The following is a 19,348-nucleotide window of genomic DNA, read 5'->3' as shown; positions in this document are numbered from 1 at the left end:
AAACAAAGGCACAAACAATTTATCAGAAATAATGGATGCCCCTGTACTGCAAAACATTATGGCCTTCATGTGTGTGCACATGCATGAGTGAGCTGTGTTAGAGACAATGGCGGCAGAACAGCAGGCGGACTGAGAAACTTGATGCGTTACCATGGCAGCAGCTTCATTCAGGCAGACACTCAAGGCAGTTGTTCTATTGGATTCAGATCTGGTGAGGCTGCTGAAGCACATTGAACCCATTGTCACGTTCATGAAACCAGTTATGGACGACTTTTGCTTTGTGATATGGTGCATTATCACGATTAAAGTGGTCATTAGAAGATGGTTAATTGTGGACACAAAGGTATTCACATGGTCAGCAACAATACAGACAGGCTGTTGTAGCCCATCTGCCTCAAGGTTTTGTTGATGTTGTTCACTCTGAGATGCTTCTCTGCTCACCACAGATGTAAAGAGTGGTGAACTGAGTAAGGAAGCCTTTCTGTCAGCTCCAACCAGGCTGTCCATTCTCTTCTGACTTAGCTCAACAACAAGGCATTTCTGAGTAAAAACTCAGCAATCATTCCACTCAGATGTTTGATGTGTATATTAACTGAAGTTCCTGATCTGTATCTGCATGATTTTATACATTGCACTGCTGCTACATTATTTGCAGATTGGGTAATTGCCTGAATAAGCAAGTGTACAGGCGTTGCTAATAAAGTATTCAATGAGTGTATACTACTACAGTTGCTTCATCAGCTCTACAAACACATGGGTTTTATACTTTATCAAGTGTAGGTCCACATTTACATCCTAGTCCACAGGAGGAAAGCTCAGTGAGTAGAATGGGATCTCTCTTTTTTAAGATTTTAAGTTTTTGCATGGCGCTCATTGGTTTTGTTTTAGAGTTGACAAAACCCTGGCAGCGGTGGGATTCGAACCCACGCCTCCGAAGAGACTGGAGCCTTAATCCAGCGCCTTAGACCGCTCGGCCACGCTACCTAACAAAATACACTGATATCCAGGACAAACACTGTATGATGTACGTATAAATTTGTCCTGCCCTCCTCTGTGAAGTCATTATCATAAGAATTGAGTCAATGACAGAAAATATTCAGTTATCGTGACCATTGATGGGCAGGTAGTGTACAGTGGATTTATCAGAACTTTTTGGATGAAAATAGCTGTCTGTCGCATCTGAAAAGCGTTGTTCCAGTCGTGCAACCAAAACAGTAAGCTGAAAGATACGAAAATGCTCTGAAGAACTGAGGTGAACAGCAGAGAGGGGGATAATTCTTTGTCTTTCACATTGCACATACTCTTGACTGTTGACCACTTAAGAGTGATTTTCTTTACAGACGATATAACATTATCAAATAGAGCAGCCCCATCAATTATAGAAACCACAAGTAAATTGCAAGTCTACCATTTTGAAAGGACATTAGCTTCATGTTCCACAATGTCTATTGCCCACAGAATTTACTCTCACGTACCGAATAGGAAGTGTTCTTTTTGTTGTGCATGTGATTTCAGTTGAACTTACTTTGCAGCTTGGAGTTACACATGATAAAACACTGGCAGCGGTGGGATTCGAACCCACGCCCCCGGAGAGACTGGAGCCTTAATCCAGCGCCTTAGACCGCTCGGCCACACTACCTTAAAAAGCATGTAATCATTTGAGTGGAATCAAATAATTGAAAAACCTAATAGTACGTTAAAGTTATCAGATGAAAAATTGAATTTGAATTTTTTTTTTTCTACTTTTATGTAGGCTATGCAGGTATTCAGGTGTTTATTGGTTTGGCTTAGATGCAAAGTCTTTTAACACCACAGAAGTTTGAGACTGTAAAGGCAGTGTGCGGAAAACACAAGAACGCGTGCTTGTTCCAATATGTTGCTATTCAAAGGATTCCCAGTCAACACACCATGGATGGTGGTGGTGGATAGGGCTGGTTTGGGATTGAACACATTTTTATTCACATACTGGCCAGGAAGTACTCTCATTATTATACATATGATGTAAATCAGTGTATCTTGGGGGTTGGTAGATTGTTTCCAAACTACACATGATAAAAACCTGGCAGCGGTGGGATTCGAACCCACGCCTCCAAAGAGACTGGAGCCTTAATCCAGCGCCTTAGACCGCTCGGCCACGCTACCTATGCAGACTTTTGGGATATACTCCATTCACTCACACACATTGAGCAAAGAATGTATGTCACTTGAAATTACAAAGTCCCTTGGGTAGATGTTCAATAAGCATAATTTAGGATCAAGAGGAACCTCTTTATTTACAATTTGGCTGACAAGATCCAGGACCTTTGTCCAAAAGCTAAGTTACCCGTGGACATTCCCACACACAGCGGAACAGCGACCCCCTCTGGTGGCCACATTTTATGCAGGTGTCAGGAATGTTAGGATTGAAGCGGTGAATTGCAGCAGGAGTGATGCACTGTCTGCTTAGCCATTTATATTGCAGTAATTTGGAGTGATTGTTAGCTGTTTGTGTCTGTGCTAAGGAACACGCCTTTGCCCATTCCTCCTGTGTGATATCCACCTTTAAGTCCTGGTGACTGCTGAGAATTGAGATAACTGTTGCGTCACCCCCAGGTAGATTCCACAATTTCTATTGCCCACAGCAAACAATAAAGTTGGTCAAGTTGAAAAACCAAAGCAATAAGCTGAAAGATACTAAAATGGTCCAAGACTGTGCAGCTTTAACATGTCAATATTTGACTACTTAATTGTGACACATAATACAACGCCATCAAATACACAACAGTTGCCCCATGAAGGTTATGAAGCACTGTTTCATGGAAACACTTTTTAACCCTCGTTAACTTGCACACGGCATCTTTACTGATGTACTTAGCGGGAAGTGCTCTTTTATGTCTTCATGTGATTTCAGGTGAATGTACTTTCCTGGCTGGTAGTGTTGTAGAAGTATACATGATAAAATCCTGGCAGCGGTGGGATTCGAACCCACGCCCCCGAAGAGACTGGAGCCTTAATCCAGCGCCTTAGACCGCTCGGCCACGCTACCACGTTGTGAGACGGTTTCCGCATACCGTTCGGTCTATATCGTGTGCTGAATAAGTTCGACTTGATAAAGATATATGGATAAATAATTGTGGACTTATTACAAGACGCTTTCTGATATACCAGCATACCGTACCATATCGACAAAACCCTGGCAGCGGTGGGATTCGAACCCACGCCCCCGAAGAGACTGGAGCCTTAATCCAGCGCCTTAGACCGCTCGGCCACGCTACCGTGTTGCCAAGCGTGACACTTATTCGTGTCAACCGATGTGCAATGTTGACTCGCTGATATGAGTTATATTCATGAGAGCTGTATAGGGAAAAAATGTCTTTGACCAAAATACTTTAGTGAATTTTCCGTTTTCTTCGCCTTTCCCACCGATGACGAACCTGACGTTACAACAGGGCTCCTTGACAACGCCATAGAAAAGCCAAAGAACACCAGGAAAACTAGATCGTTCACGTCTACCTTCAAATCCTTGTCCTGCTAACACCAATACAAAGGTTAGAACGGGGGGGGGGGGGGGGGCTTAGAGCGGCGATCGTCCTCTTGTCTTCATGTTTACTCTTTGGAAGAACCCTGGACACATCCGGTTCCGTCGTACGCCATTTTGATGAAACAGCGAGGGGACGAACAGCTTGGATCACCGAGAGGGATTTTATGGATTTATCTTGAAGAATAACCTGGATACACAACTTTACATTTTTCACAGTGGAAAGGGTCCTTGACCGAAGTGGAACCTTTGCGTCTTGACTGCGTAACTGGTGGATTTTGTTAGATTATTCGACAGCTAACTTGGCTAGCATTGTTAGCTTAGCAATGTTGGGCAGTAGCCGTTAGCTCTTGTTAGCGGAGAGGGAGCGTTAGCTAATCTCGAGGTGTAGCATGTTAGCCTTGGCATTAGCTAACTCGCCAGTCTAGCATTTATACGGTAGATTACGAGTTCGAAATTATTCTATTTGACGTCTAACATCGGTAAATTTTCTGAAGTCGTTGCGGAAGCTTTCACGCAATTTTGTGGACTTTTTGTGTTGGCTCGTTAGTGCTTGTTGTGACTTGAAAATAAGGACTATCAAACAAGGCTAAATATTGCCACAAGGACTGATGTTGAGGGAACCCCAGGCCCGCTGCTAGCTACACTAGCGGCTTGCGGCGCGGCGGCCCGGGCTTTCCACGAAGGACAATTCACGACGGACTTGGCCTCATTTACATCCATGTAAAACAAGATTTACATTGTGCTTCATGAACTTCCTTGGATTTGGTGGCATCCTGTTGTGTTTAATCGGACTCTAAAGAACTTACGAGGCACACGGCGTCGCTCAATGGCGCTCTGGCCTCAAACCTCGATTATTTTTCTTTGGCAATAACAAGGACTCTGTCGCCATCTGCGAGCTGAACCCTTCCCAGTTTTAGTCCTTTCTTTGTCCAGTGTTTCAGCGAATATAAACAAGGTTTACCTATTAAAGTCACCAGATCTAGCCTCCTGTGTTCAGTGTTGACGCTGTTTTATTTTGGTATCATACCAGGCCTGTGTTTTTTGTTTTTTCCTTGTGTTTGATTGACTAAACTGCTTAGACCTGTAAAAATGTCGTGTGTTCACTATAAGTTTTCTTCCAAACTGGACTACAACACAGTCACTTTCGATGGGCTGCATATCACCCTCAGCGAACTTAAAAGGCAGATTATGTCCCGGGAGCGCCTCAAGGCCACAGACTGCGACCTGCAGATCACCAACGCGCAGACTCGAGAAGGTATGTTACCAGCTGACACATTGCAAAATGTGTGACACACATGTCACACATTATTTTTGGGAGTAACATTACATGATGGAGGGACTTCTTCGTCCCTTTTCATATGGGATTTGGTCAAAATGCCCGCGAAAGGGGTTAGAATATATATGCATTTTTTTACATTGATTGTGATTTACGACTAAATAGCTGCAATGAAGAACTATTTTTTTTTTTTTTACTATTAATGATCTGTTAATTGTTTACTGCATTAATTGTTTTTTAGATGGGCTGAGGACGTTACTCAGTTGAAATCATAGTAAAAATAGTGAAACATTGATTCTAGCTGCGCAGCTCCTGCTTTTCTGTGTCATACATCGGTTATATGAAAATGATCATTAGTTAGAGCTCTACTTTATATAGTTATGAAAGTATGAAAATTTGCTCTTATAGGTGACTAGAAAAACAAAAACACCTATGAGAAACTTATTGTTAATTAAAAAAATAAGTGCTGCAGATAATTGTTTTGTCAACCAGTTCATTCAGCTCTAAGTCACTTGTTGCCAAATATAACTGTACAAACCATGTACACACATGCACCACACTTAAACTAGGATTGATTCAGATGATTCGGTGTCTACTGCTGTGTTTCACAGCTTTACTTGAAATTGTGAGTTGTTACAGGTCATAAACTCACACAAAACTACTGGTTTGGGTCATATTTAACAAATAAGTGTATTTCTGTTTAGTCATCTTTACCCAAGGTCCTTAAGTGGCATGTATTTTGCTGAATCAATGTTGGTAATATTGTTTAGGTGTCATTGTGTTATGTGTTTGTTTGCTCTCTAATGATGTGTCTCTTATGTTTTGTAGAATACACAGATGATGAAGCCCACATCCCGAAACACTCGTCCGTGATTGTCCGCCGTACTCCGATTGGTGGAGTAAAACCTGCTGGCAGGACGTTCATTGTGTATGTATAAAGTTATCACAGGAGTCATGATTGAGCAGTAGAGTCACTAATAATTAACAGTTGTTAATAGGTTTACATTACAATTCCTGTAGTTTTCTTTGAAGTATAGATCACAGGGGTTTCCACAAGCAGTTGTTATTGAAAACTTGATCCTGTAGTCCATAAATTGACTGTTGAGTTATATTAGTAACTGATGATTTCTTCCTGCCCCATGTTTGTTTCTGCAGAGATCGTTCTGACACAGCTGTGGTGGGATCGTCTAGACCCGTATGTAAAACAAACCCAAAAACAACACTTTCTCTTCCTCCTCTCACCTATCACTCTCTCCCCCTCTTTCTGGCTTTAGTCACCTTTCTCAAAAACATTCTGTCAACAATGATCAAGCTCTGTGTATCTTCTGTTCACCGTGTGTTGGCTACATTTGTGTTGAGATCTCAACCTCTCTATGTTATATGATGTCTTTTTGGGGAGGGATTCCTGGAGTCACCACAGTTGAAGTAGTTTGTTGTTTCTCTCTAAAACAAACCTGGTTTTCTGTTTTGAAAATACCAGATTAAAGTTTTAAATTGTGGCTGAATGAGATGAGGTTGATAAGAGAAACAACAGACTAGCCACCATTGTTTTTGAATGCTCTGAACTGACCAATTGTTGAACTGTTGCACCTTTATAATTGATTGAGAAATCATTTAAACTGTTAATGACTGTATTTCATAATGAAATGGTTTTGTAGCCTGCTTCAGGCCAGGCAAATGTATTTTAACGGGGTTTGTAAAAGGAATACATGGTATTTTTGTATTGATAATTCATTGTCATTTTATTTTCTGTGAAAATATTTTATTTATTATGTGGTTTAAGAACCCAGTGAAGTAAAGTGTGGCTGGGATTGATTGTAATTAACTTTGATTACAATTACAAGACTAAGTTTGTGTGGGTGGAAGAGACTCGCCAGTGATTTTTATTTTGAAAGCTTACCCTGCTAAACTTTAATATACTCAAATCTGTTGTTCAATAACATTTACCTATGTCATTTGTTTTGTCTTGTATAATTTCACCATGAAGATGTTCAATTCTGCTTTAAGTATGGACTGCGCATAACCCTTAAACCTTAAAGGCTCACAGATTTCATCCTTTCTGAGTTACATGCTTTGAATTAATTCAGATTCTTAAGTGTGTGTTTTAAAAAGACGCAGGTACTAGTTTAAAGTGTATTGTTACAACTGTGGTATTGGGCATCAGTAAGAAGCTAGTTTTGATAAGTGAGATGCTGTGACTTGGCCACTGACTTACAATGCTGTGACATAATCACAAAGTACAATGACACATTATCAGTAAAGTAAACATCTTGTCAATCTTTGGAGGCCTTCTATGGTTGCTGCAGTGAGAAGTATACTGGTGTAGTGTGTCCTGTAAGCTGTAAGCTGCAGAACCTGTCAATAAAGTTGTTCAGTGGTTCAGTGTCAGAACCGCTTGCACCAGATCCCTGTGTGTTCCCTCCACAGCATTTTGCAATACCCAGTCTTTACTCAGAGCCCTGCATATCATGATGGAAAACCCACCCTGCCCGCTTGTTTATTTCCTTAAGATATTTTCACAAGAATTAGGCAGAGCAGCCTTTTTGTTGTAAAATATGACCTTTTTTTCTTGTCAGTGCGTGAGACTTAATTCTCATGGTTCATTGTCTCCTGCCCTGCATTACAGAGACATCCCTTTCTTTCACCCTTCACTCTGTAGTGGTGTATTGGCTGTTTTAGGGAACAATTTGAAGGAATACTTGACAGCTCTTGTTAGTTCATTTTTTCTTCAACTGGCACATTTATAAGAAATATCTCTACATTTGTGCATAATAAGCCCTACATATTTGACATTTTGATGTGTTTGCATTTTTTTATTGAAACAGCTTGGCATCACTCTTTGCTAGCTCATTAGTTTACAGAAAGCCGTCTTTAACTGGTTTGATGAGAGTTTCTAACAGTCATGACACCCTCCTTTGACAAGACACTGCAAAAATCCTAAATTACTGTGGCCTGGTGAAGGGAAACTGCATGCTAAAATTAAGTGTCAAGTATTCCTTTGAGAAAACTGCCCTCTCCCTTCATAGTGGGAGAAGCTGTAGGATCTCTATAGAGGGATGTGCCAGTAGTGAACATTTTGACTTGCTGACGAAGCCCAAATAGCGAGAAAGCTTTGATGCTCTTGGACGTCACCATAGTTAGATGTTAAAGGCTCAGAATATAAGCAGGTCTGGGCTTGTGATTATATAGAAGAGTACTCGCAGTAAGAGTTTGCCTTACTTGTTAAATGTTAGTGCATCATAATTTTTATGCAGTTTAGTGGTGTCTTCAGGATTTCCATACAGTGACAGTCATAAATTTGTATTTATTTTGAATTTTTAGCATGAGTTTGCAACAGTAAATCTTAGCCGTAATACTTTTATATCACCTAGTATGGGAATAGGCATTACCCTCAGCATGAATACAGGTTTTGAAAAGTAGAGTTACTCAATGGACAAAAACCTTTTGTTTAAAAATTAGCTATTTTTGCTGATTGCCTTCCTATATTTGGGTCATTTCTTAATTTATTCTTAAAGCTATTTAGATTTCTGCCTTTTAAGCAGTTGTTAAAAGACACAGTCATAGATGAGGCTTTGACAGCTTTAACTTTTTTCAGATTATGACAAACGCTGTGAGTAGGGGGATGAACATTGTGCACAAGCGTAGTAATCGTCTAGGTTTAACTCACTCTCATACTTGCATTATTTCATGCGCTTTGAATATTCGACAGAGGCCTTGATTTTAGTGCAAAGACTTAGATGGGGACCGGGCACAGATTTGGTGAAGAACTATCTGGGCTCTTATCTTCCAGTGTATATCAACTAGATATTATGTTAACACTTTTTATATCTGTACTCTGATTCTCCTGCAGACTGATTCTTCTCCTTCTTTGTCACTCGCCCAACTCGCCAAGGTAGTGTTTCTGTACATGCTGTTTGAACTTGGAGAAAGTATTTCCTAAGTTGAATAGATATGTCATTTTTTTGTGGAGCTGACAACCTATTTTTCTCTGTTGTTCCTCTCTTTGGTACCTGTTTTAGACTGCTAACCTGGTAGATGCAAATGCATCAGAGGAGGACAAGATTAAAGCCATGATGTCTCAGTCCAACCATGAATATGACCCAATACAGTTAGTTCACACACACACACACACACACCTTGCTCTTGTGCTTGATTAAAGTCAGTTTTTTTTTGTTCCATGTTTTAATGTCACAAATCAGTAGTACATTTCCCTAGCCATGGAAAGTTTTAAAAAATAAACTGTACTTTTCTCTATAGTTACTCCAAGAAGGCAGTTGGACCTCCACCTGCTCACTATACCTGCTTTCGTTGTGGAAAGGCTGGTCACTACATTCGGCAATGCCCCATGCTTATGGTAATTATCATGTGCCGTTTGATTTTCAACGTCTGTGAAGTAATTTTTTTCCTACATTGCAGTGTAAGAAAGTACTGATGTTAAGGTCTTTGAATGGCCATGATCATTTTGTGTTGTCTTTAACTTTTTAGGTCCAGGATAAGAGTGTGGAGGGTCCCAAGCCAGTAAGGATTAGTAAGGGTATTCCTCAGAGCTTCATGGTGAAAGCTGAGCCAGGCACCAAAGGAGCCATGTTGACCAGCACCGGAGAATATGCGATACCTGCGATAGATGCGTATGTGTCAATTAAGGGTGCCCACAAATAGACACTATTGAGTATAGTTGTGTAGTACATTAAGTAGCATCATGTTTGTCTTTGTGATAACCTATTTTCTGTCAGTGTCTTCCTCAATAAGTCTAAAATACACACAAGTACATCACCATTGCTTTCTTTTTGCTAGTAACAAAGCCCTCAGAATTAAAAACTGAAACTATTTTAATACAGGGAAGCGTATGCACAAGGAAAGAAGGAGCGCCCTCCCTTTGTTCCACATGACCAGTCATCATCTGAGGACGATTCAGACCCAATTCCTGACGAACTCCTCTGTCCAATCTGCAATGACCTGATGACAGATGCTGTGGTCATACCCTGCTGCGGAAACAGTTACTGCGATGATTGTGAGTTGTTATTGAGATGTGTGTTTGTAATAAAAATCTCAATGTGTAAAGATCCCCGGGCCACTACATTTGCTCACACTCATTTTTGATGGCCTGGAAATTCTCTCGTCCTCATGTTTCACAGTGTATTGGTATGATTTCAAGCTCTGTGATTGTCAAGTTATTCCTTTGACAATAAGGAATTATATGAGATAACAAATGTGCAGACCTGGCAGGTTGGGGGAAGGTCTTTTTTTTATCTGAAATATAAATTATAATTTCAAAAGTGTAAAGATTGAGTTTTTGTTTATTTGTTGGTCAAATGAATTGAGCTCCGTTTGTTTTCAGGTATCCGGACTGCCTTGTTGGACTCAGAGGAGCACATCTGCTTCACATGCAAACAGTCAGACGTGTCGCCTGATAATCTCATTGCCAACAAATTTCTGCGACAGGTAACCATTTCAAATTCATGCAGTTTGATGAGTTGCATTTTCTTGTTTCATTTTACTTGAACTCAAAGCATAACTAAAATATAATCTCTTTTAAAAGATGAGTCATCTGTTTTTCTTCTTGCAGGCTGTGAACAACTTTAAGAATGAAACAGGATACACCAAGCATGCACGCAAGCAGGTCCAACATGCAGCCCTGCCGCCACCGCGCCCTTTGTTGGCCAGGCCTCTGCACTCGAGACAGCAGGACCCACTGCTGCCCAGTGTCTCTCACCCTCCCGCTACAAGCGTACCCACCACTGCCCCTCAAGCACAGGTCCAGCCCCCTGCACCTGCTCCTGCTACTACTGCTGCTCCTACTCCTCCTCATGCTGCTGTTGACAGTCAAGACGCTTCACCAGCCCCTGCACCTGTTGTTGACCACCATTCTCCTATGCACTCCACCAGCCAGGGTGAACCACCCCCACCAGGGTAAGTTTAGACTAAGATAGTCTGTACACTTACATGAAACCAAATACTCAAGAAGTGACATTTGAAACGAAGAGATATTTCTGCTGGTTATAACGTGCGTGTCTGTTGTAGTGAGACAGATCCGGAACCTACTGTGACACCAGGCTCATCAGGTACCTCAGACAGTGGATCACAGGTGAGTCCCGACTTGATCACCTGATAATGGTGTAATGGTTAGATATCTATTATCATTATTATTAATGTTATTGTAAACTTAACGGGCTCAAATCCATCCCTAGCACATACTTGCATATTCCTGAAACACAAGAATCTAATTCTCTGGAAGGTAACTAAATTTTCATCACTGTGATTTCTTCCACAGGGCTACCATGTAACTGTTATTGGCCATCCGCCACCTACAAGGCCACCTCATCCATCAGGTAAGAGGTCCAATTCAATTTAGACCATTTAAGGAGATTAATTGAGCTTGAAGGAAAGACATTCAGCAGCTAACAAACTGTCTCTCTGCTCTGTCAGGTCACCAGTCACGACCCCACCACTCTCAGAGAGGCGGAAGCAGACCCTGGGAGAGGTAAGACCCGTCTATTGGAGGATCTGAGCTATTTGTATTCTGTTATGTCAGCCTCACAATGTTTTGGTCCCTCTCTTTGTACCAGGCCCTACAGAAGTAGAGGAGAGCACCCCCCGACTCACCTCCCGACAGCTCCACCCCCTGCACCTGCTCCTCCAGTATACCCATCTCCGTCCCTGTACCCACCCCCTCCACAGCCCTACCCCCCTCCGTACACCTCTGGCCCTGGCCTCATTGCTCCCCCTACCATTGGTTACCAGCCCCAGCCTATTTATGCCCCTGGACCACCAGGACTCAACCCCCCCTGGGTGCCGCCTGGTACCCAGCCCCCTCTATCACATCTTGCACCCTCCCTGTCTCAGCCCCCTCTTTCCAAGGAAGATTTCTACAGACAGCGGCACCGACCTGACAAGTGAGTTGTTTCTCTTTGTTTTTGGGTCTTCAGACAGCTACAGCAGCTACTGATCGCTTATGTGGAATTTACACAAAGAATATAACTAAATGTCACTCAGGGTTGGGATTATGAATTCACCAAGAGGAAAACACTTGAAGTAGTTTTGAAAGTTTCTGTGTTCTTGTCTTTGTATCCACAGAGTTACATCCAAACTGGATGAATTTACTCAAGACTTCCACAAAGAGCTTATGAAGTACAGAAATCTACCAAAGAGAAGAAGACGGTCTTATTCCAGGTAACTTGATTAAGAGGACATATCAAAATTGGTTTTAGTTCTTACAGTAATTACATATGCATAATCCCTCAAGCCATTTGGTACATTTTTTTTTTTTTTTTTTTACATAATCTGCTTTATTTCTCTCTCGTTTCTTTCTGTTCTTCTCAACCATTTTCTTTTCTAGGTCCCGGTCATACAGTCGCTCTCCATTTAGCCGTTCTTACACTCGCTCTAGGTCAAGATCAAGATCAAGATCAAGATCCAGGTCTTACTCTTATTCCCAAAGTCGATCCCGCTCCCGTTCACGCTCCCATGGCCGCTCTTATCCTCGCTCCCCTTATTCCAGACGCAATGGACGCAGCTATGGACGCTCACATACCAGGTCCCGCTCCCGCTCAAGGTCTTATGGGTATCGGCGCTCTGGCACACCACGGTCTCCTCCCTCCTATCGGGGTGGAGGCTGGGAGGGGGCAGAAGGAGCAGGACCCTACAGGTCTAGGTCACGGTCTCGCTCCCCCGGTGGCTACCGGAGCCGCAGCCCTGGTGGACGGAAGCCGCCACCTCGGGAGCTAGCACCGTATGAACTGAAGACAATGAGCCCTGCAGGCCATGAGCGCTGGGAGAGAGAAAGGTATCGACAGTGGGAAAAGGAGTACGCAGACTGGTACAACAAGTACTACAAAGACTACGACAGCCAACATCCCTCACTGCATCACAGAGGTCGTGGCAGCAGAGACAGGGAGAGGGACAGAATGTCCCCATTATCCAGAGATTACTCCCCCCAGGGGAGAGGAAGAAGAGGAAAAGAAGAGAGAGGTGCTCCCCCTCACCATCCTCCATCCTCTTCCTCATCAGGGACCAAGTCCAGTACTAAAGTCCAGAAGACAAAGAAACTAAAAAAGAGGAAGACTGGAGAGGACCCAGAACCGTCACACCAGTCAGTGGACAGAGGTGATGCTACTCCTGTCAGAGATGAACCAATGGATGAAATCCCTTCACTCACTAAAACACCTCCAATCTCCTCAAAGCCTCTGTCTGGCACTGCAACCACTAAAGCTCCAGCTTCTAAAAGCACCGCTGCACCCGTTAAACCCTCAACCAAGGCCACATCAAAGACTCAGTCCGATAAGACTAAGAAAGACAAGGGTCCGAAGGTGAAAGCTAAAGTGAAGCCAGAGGGTGTGAAGGTAAAGAGCGAAAAGCTGAAGAAAAAGACCGGAGAGGGAGCAGTGATTAAAAAGAGAGACTCCTCATCCTCCTCCTCCTCTGTTGCTAAACCGTTAAAGACCATTAAAGCCAAGCCAGAAGACCCTTTGAACTCAACTGCCCCTAAAAAGGAAAAAAGTAAAAGCTCAGCTGTGAGGCCCCCCCTGCTTAAGACTCCTCCACTGTCCTCCCAGAACCTGCCTCTACCTCACCTCTCTCTTCACGATGGCCCTCGACCCAGCCATGACATTCGGGGGAGAAGAGATCTGCCATTGAGCGGTGGTCTCCTTCCCACCCCCCATCAACACGGACTCCCACTCCTCCATCGACCTCCCTCCCCAGTGGACAGTCGGAGGAGGATGGGAGACGAGGGCCGATCTTCACTTGGACCTCCTCCTGGGAAGCAGAGGAGGATGGATGGGTTAGGAGGTGGTGGTGACGTCATATCCCACTCACACATGTCTCACCAGCCCCTGCTCCACAGACTCCCACCCTCCTCCGACAGACCTGGTCCTCTTCCCTTAACAGGGAGCCGTGAGATGGGCCGGGGAGAACCAGATCGAGCATCCATCAGACCTCTAATGGACCTGCAGGTGGGTCTATTGCTCAACAGTAGTCATAAATGAGTTAGCCTTTTGACAAAAAATACATTTGAAAAATCAATCATACTTTTTAATCAGAAATGTACTGGTTCTAGCTCCTCAAATGAGAATATGTGCTGTCTGTCTTCTGTGGCTGTGAATGGGACACATTTGGACCTCTGGTTGGCCAAAACTATCTGTAGGCTGTAGGTAATTGTAATGGCATTTCTGCCAATTGTATCGATAAAATGGTTAATCAAGACGATCATTGGCATGTTAGTCGCAGCCCAAATTTTCATTAATGTCTAACTAGAGATGGAGTTCATGGTATAATTTGTTTCTCCAGTTCAAAATCCAAAGATTTTAAATATCAGTTATTTAAAAGCAGCAAACCTTCCCATCTGAGAAGCTGGAAACAGAGAATTTACTGGTTTTTGTTGATTGATAACTTAAAATATTAATTATCAAAATTGCTTGTTTTCTGTTGATGACATGTCAACATATCAATCATAACCATAACTCACAAAGTCATTTCAGAACCCACAGTCTTAAAAGTATGCCCCCTGATTTCACTCCCTTAACGATTTGTTTGTGTTTTTGTGCCATTCCAGGTGAAGCCAATGACCCAGAGGAGGATCAAGTTGAACAGAGATCCAGGGAGAAAAGGCAGCACTGAGACAGCAGTCTCAGACAGAGCACCAGCAGGTCCTGAGAAGACGACGTCCACCTCAGACCGATCAGCTGCTGCTAACGTCTCTGAAGAAAACAGACCCAGTAGTTCAACTGAAGCGTCTGGAAGAAAGGAGCGGTCTGCATCTGCTGAGAGGGGAGTCTCCAGAGAGAGACCAGGGAGTGCTGGAGAGAGACCACAGGGCTCAGACAGAGAGCAGGACAGAAGTTCAGGACTGGACAGAGAGCGTGACAGAGCTTCTGGATCAGACAGAGAAAGAGACAGAGAGAGAGGTCTGGGCTCTGACAGAGAGAGGGAGCGGGAGCGGGAGAGGGTCTCTGGGTCAGGCTCACAGAAAGTAGCAGTTACAGTGGAGAGAGATGCTGAAGGAGAGCGGTCAATGAGGACAGAACGGAAGAACTCTAGTGGTGGAAGTGGAGGAGGGAGGTCGGTCTGTCTGGATAAAATGACCATCGGTGAGAAATCAGCCATCACCAAGAGACAGCCAGACCATCAGGAGAAACCAAGTGTGTCCTCTAAGGAGAGAGGTGAAGGGTCAGATAGACCTGCTAAATCTGACAGGTCGGTGACATGAGTTTCTCTAATGCTTATCAAACCACAATCCATATCCATGATTGAAAGAAAACTTAGTTGTAGTGGTTTTATCTGTAAACACAGTTGTAATATGTGTAATTATATTCTCTTATTTCCCAGGAGTGTGTCCAAGGACAGAACAGAGAGGAGTGTCCCCTCAGGAGAGAAACCAGCTGCTGCTCAGAGAGAAGGTAATTGGAATCACTATATGAGTGCATGCATGTGTGAAAAGATGCTAACTTTGATTTTTTCTTGTGCCATCTAATTACGCGTTGATTACACCTGTGTTTCCATTGCTGTTCCCTTCTTCAGCAGACAAAGATGGTGAGGTGTCTGTTGTGAAGAGCAAACCCAGGATCAGCCGAAAGGCTCTGACAAGCCACACTGTGAGCTCTAGGTGAGTCTGTTGTGACTCTGTTATCTATAACCCATTTGAATTTTCATTTTTTTTTAATGTTATATTTTATATTGCACATAACCTTGATGTTTTTGGATATGTTTTGTTGTCCAGTGTCATTGGTGCATTCTTGTGATCTCTATGCTAAATCCCTGCTGCAAACCAAAATTCCTTCGGGATAGTAATAGAATCAAAGCTCATATGAATTAGTGTTGCTTGGAAATACAATAGCTTTGTAGCTTTTGGTCTAGGTTTATCTTCAGCAAGCTCTTTAGCTTTAACAGACCAATAGGAAATAGACTTGCAGCCAAATGTGTTGCACCAAATATTGAAAACTGCTCAGCACCAGAACCTGGCATTGGATGTCCTGTCAGAGGTTCACAAAGTCCCTAGTTTTCAACAATTAAAGCAGTGTTCTTGTGTAGCTGCTGCTGTTTAGACTGCATTAGAAGGAATAGTTCAACATTTAGTCTTTGCTAAATTGTATCTATGTTCTCATGTAGTGCATACGTGCATTTCCTAAAATTTCCAAAAGCTTAAGAGGCCAGTATACTGGCTGAACAGTCACGGGAACCTCACCATCACACATCTTTTCAGCATCGTATTGAATCACCTCTGTAACTTTCCAAAACCAATGATCCAACATTCACAACCAGTTCACGTAGCACTTTCCCAGCTGTGTGGAGGTGAGAGACGAGCCAGAGTATGAATATCGCTCAGCTCTTTTTTTTATTAGTTAAACAACTATTTTTGGCACTTTACGTGTCAACAATTGAGTGCAACACTTTCAGTGTCTTCTATTTGAAAATGTGCACCTTTATCCCCATATTTAAATGATATCACATCTCACCTCTTCTATGACAGCAGGCTTTTCACCTTGGAACAGCTACAAACATTTGATTTCCGATGTGGAACTAGTTCTGATTGAGTGTACTCTAGCCCTCAGGCTTCCTATGTGACATGAGAGAAATGAAGCTGAACAATTAGTCAATTAATTGACTGACAGAAAATTAAACTGCACCTATTTTGATGATTCAGTTAATCATTAAAATAATTTTAAATGATTAATTGTTCAGTGCCAAAATTCACATGTCTCACCTTTTAATTATGGAGTTTTTTCTGCTTTTTGTTGTCTGATGTGATGGTAAGAGTTGAGAATATTTTTTTTATAGACCTTTTATAGAGCAAATGATTTATCAAGAAAATAATCAGCAGATTAATTGATAATGAAAATGATTGCTAATTGCAGCTCTTGGAAAAAACATTTTGTAAATGTGTTAATATTCTTCAAAGCACAGTGTTTAAAAAAGGATAATTTTGGTATTGGTATCATATTGGTGCTGGCATCAAAATATTTTGAACTAGACCCAGCCCTATCGGTTACTGTGTGAAGAAGATTGAATAACCTGTGCATAACCTGTCATGTTCCTCAGTCACCTTAAACTTGTTTGTTTTTTCCTCAACCATAGATCAACTCAGGAGACAAAGCGGGACTCAGAGAAAGACCAAAAGAGTGTTTCCTCTAAACCTGCAGAGCTGCCCCCATCTAGCCCTGTGAACAGCCGTGGTCGCAGCCCAAGTGTCAGCCCAGCACCCAGCCTGGCCAGGGAGGAGCCACTCATTCAGCCCCCTCCTCGCTCCAAGTGGGAGAGAGAGGATGACGAAGAGGGGCAGGAAAATGGAGTCAGTGCACCCAAGGAGCCCTCACCACCGCCTCAGAGGAGCCGAGGCAGAGACGGGCAGACTGACGCTTTTAAACCTGTCAGGAGTGAAGGCCGGGATGCCATAAGGGAGGAGAGGAGAGGAGTAGTGAGGGAGGAGAGGAAAGGGAGAGCACCAAGGGAAGAGGGTAAGGGTGGCAGGGTGGCACAGACAAATTCTGACAAACCAACCAAAGTGAAAATTGTGAGGGAGGAGGGCAGAGGAGTAAGAGAAGAAGGGAGAGCTGCCGCAAGAGAGGAGGGGAGAGGAGGAGGCGGAAGAGAGGAGGGGCGAGGAGTGACGGCGAAAGAAGAGAGATCAGCAGATGGTAGAGGTGGAGGACGAGAGGAGAGTCGTGGCCCGGAGCCTAGAAGACAGCGTTTGTGTTCTGACCTGGGTCGCGAGACAGATGAGGCCGCCTTCGTGCCCGACTACAGCGAAGGTGAAGGCTCTGAGCCAGAGAGAGGAAGGAGCGGCAGCCCCAGTCTGTCCCCCAGCGAACACTCAAACAGCCCCTCCGCGAGCAATCACAGCGACACGGCAACCACCACGGCAGACAAGAAGAAGAAGAAACACAAGAAACATAAGAAACACAAAAAGCACAAGAAGCACAGCGGTCAGGACAAAGAAGGAGAACACAAGGAGCATAAGCACAAACACAAGAAAAAGAAACACAAAAAGAACAAAGACAAAGATGCAGAGGAGGAGGAGCAGAAGATGGACAAAGCAGAAGAGGAAGCTCCATGCTAACAGCTAAGCTAAGCCTGCTGGCCAAAATCTGTAACCTCCTTTGGTAGTAAGGAGGAAATGATGTATCTAGAAATACCGGCTAACACTGGCGTGCTGCTCCATGCGTCACCTGAGGGGAACGATGATGTAGGTCTTTGACCGTCTATGACACTGATGGGGGGCTGTTAACCGAACACTTCATGTCACTGCAGCTCCACAAACCTACATGGTACTTTGTTGTCTGGACTGCAGCATTTTGAGCACTGCTGAGGTTTTCTTTAATATTAAATGTGAACCTCTGTGGTGACTTCGGGTCAAAAAGAAAAAGAAAAAAAAAAAACGTGTTACTGTTCTGCACTATTGGGATCAACCTAGAGCCGACCAGAAAGGACTTGACAATGACAACTGATCACACAGCAGTGAATCTAAATAATAGGAGTAACAAACTGTACTCAGGGATGTGATTGCTTCTTTGTAGAGGAGGAATTGCTGTTTCTCTGCCTCTGATTAATTTGTAAATAGAGATGAATTGTTGCTTCACCTAACTTTTCCTCAGTTTCTGTTGCTCACATCCCTTTGTGCTGTTCAAGGCTTAAATACTGGATAACCTTCATTGCTATGCCGTTGTAAGCTCTTTTTGAAGGACTGCACTAGCAGTTTTGCAGATTTGCATGTTTTAGCACATTAACTACAAATTGTATACTTTCTGTTACTGCAAACCATTTTCAATGTTCATAATCTCATTTTTAGGCAGCCATTGGTTTATGCCACTTCTTGTTTTTTTGTGTAAGTTAATGTAAATTTAAATTAAGGCAATGAAGTTCTTTTCATTTGTTCATTTTCATTTCGTTCTCATAGATTACTTATCAAAGCAATTTTCCTACCAAACTTCACATAAATGAAATCCAGTAGCTACCTAGAAGATTATGAAACTCTTTGGAAATGGTTAGTAGTAAAGTAATTGTAATTAATGGACTAAAACTTCGGCAGTATGCTCCTTTAAGTTAAAGCAGACGCATTCATGCTACACTGGATTGTACAAAACTAGGATGTGTTTATTAATAATGGCAAATCAGTCTGCATGTTTTTGTTCCAAAGGTGCAGTAACTGTCTCAGACTGTAAGCGAGTGAATGTGTGTTTGATGGTGTGAAAGTGAAATGTGACAGAAATGAGACGAATAGAGGGACTCGTGTTCTTACAAATAAGTTGTTCCATTTTTTTTAATTAAAACGATTTGACCTCATGAAAATGTCTGAGTTGTATTTTATCAATGTTTTAAATGAAGCCTAAAATGCACTGTGTTGTGCTGAATTAAACCAAGGGGAATCATATGGCCTTTAAACATTTAAGTATTTGTACTGAGAACTTGCACATGGAACTGGAGACCAGTTACCATTACTCTGTACTCCAGTCACTTTCAGCTGTGGGTAATAAATGGGCTGCTGTCTCTCGAATTAACGCTAATGTAGACGACTGGAAATGCCGAACTTACAGATGCCAGCGCTCTCAGGGTTGACGCTA

General features: G+C 42.8%; 1 protein-coding gene and 5 non-coding genes across 7 annotated transcripts; 1 reads left to right on the top strand and 5 right to left on the bottom strand.

Moving 5' to 3' along the window:
- Positions 1-902: 902 nt before the first annotated feature.
- Positions 903-984, bottom strand: trnal-aag (transfer RNA leucine (anticodon AAG)). The gene has a single exon. It is a non-coding gene; the product is annotated as a tRNA-Leu (tRNA).
- A 573-nt stretch (positions 985-1,557) lies between these two features.
- Positions 1,558-1,639, bottom strand: trnal-aag (transfer RNA leucine (anticodon AAG)). Its single transcript has one exon. It is a non-coding gene; the product is annotated as a tRNA-Leu (tRNA).
- Positions 1,640-2,060: 421 nt separating this feature from the next.
- Positions 2,061-2,142, bottom strand: trnal-aag (transfer RNA leucine (anticodon AAG)). The gene has a single exon. It is a non-coding gene; the product is annotated as a tRNA-Leu (tRNA).
- Positions 2,143-2,943: 801 nt separating this feature from the next.
- trnal-aag (transfer RNA leucine (anticodon AAG)) lies at positions 2,944-3,025 on the bottom strand. Its single transcript has one exon. It is a non-coding gene; the product is annotated as a tRNA-Leu (tRNA).
- A 148-nt stretch (positions 3,026-3,173) lies between these two features.
- On the bottom strand, positions 3,174-3,255 carry trnal-aag (transfer RNA leucine (anticodon AAG)). The gene has a single exon. It is a non-coding gene; the product is annotated as a tRNA-Leu (tRNA).
- Positions 3,256-3,261: 6 nt separating this feature from the next.
- Positions 3,262-19,076, top strand: LOC139635857 (E3 ubiquitin-protein ligase RBBP6-like). 2 transcript variants are annotated; one of them, XM_071503376.1, is made up of 20 exons: positions 3,262-4,775; positions 5,625-5,724; positions 5,952-5,991; positions 8,647-8,688; positions 8,816-8,904; positions 9,054-9,150; positions 9,282-9,424; positions 9,635-9,807; positions 10,135-10,238; positions 10,363-10,706; positions 10,818-10,881; positions 11,068-11,125; positions 11,223-11,277; positions 11,363-11,689; positions 11,871-11,966; positions 12,133-13,747; positions 14,347-14,987; positions 15,120-15,190; positions 15,315-15,396; positions 16,866-19,076. In XM_071503376.1, the coding sequence occupies exons 1-20, from the start codon at positions 4,610-4,612 to the stop codon at positions 17,845-17,847; spliced, it is 5,289 nt and encodes a 1,762-aa protein (XP_071359477.1). In that variant the 5' UTR covers positions 3,262-4,609; the 3' UTR covers positions 17,848-19,076. The 2 variants fall into 2 exon arrangements, with proteins under 2 accessions (XP_071359477.1, XP_071359476.1); XM_071503375.1 differs by having other exon boundaries at positions 3,264-4,775; positions 15,312-15,396.
- The last annotated feature ends 272 nt before the right edge of the window (positions 19,077-19,348 follow it).

The sequence above is a fragment of the Trachinotus anak genome, unplaced genomic scaffold, assembly GCF_046630095.1.
Source record: "Trachinotus anak isolate AG129_WGS33_773 ecotype Australia unplaced genomic scaffold, CSIRO_AGI_Tana_v1 ptg000019l, whole genome shotgun sequence".
Classification (NCBI taxonomy): Eukaryota; Metazoa; Chordata; class Actinopteri; order Carangiformes; family Carangidae; genus Trachinotus; species Trachinotus anak.
Note: the sequence above shows the minus strand (reverse complement) of the source record. Positions and strands in the feature narration are given on the sequence as shown.

What these genes read in the sequence shown, in the direction of transcription:
- LOC139635857 (XM_071503375.1), top strand. Translation starts at nt 4,610, where the DNA reads ATGTCGTGTGTTCACTATAAGTTTTCTTCCAAACTGGACTACAACACA. An exon ending in GCTGGCAGGACGTTCATTGT is followed by an intron (nt 5,725 to 5,951) that starts GTATGTATAAAG and finishes TTGTTTCTGCAG; the next exon opens with AGATCGTTCTGACACAGCTG. An exon ending in AGCTGCTGCTCAGAGAGAAG is followed by an intron (nt 15,191 to 15,311) that starts GTAATTGGAATC and finishes TCCCTTCTTCAG; the next exon opens with CAGACAAAGATGGTGAGGTG.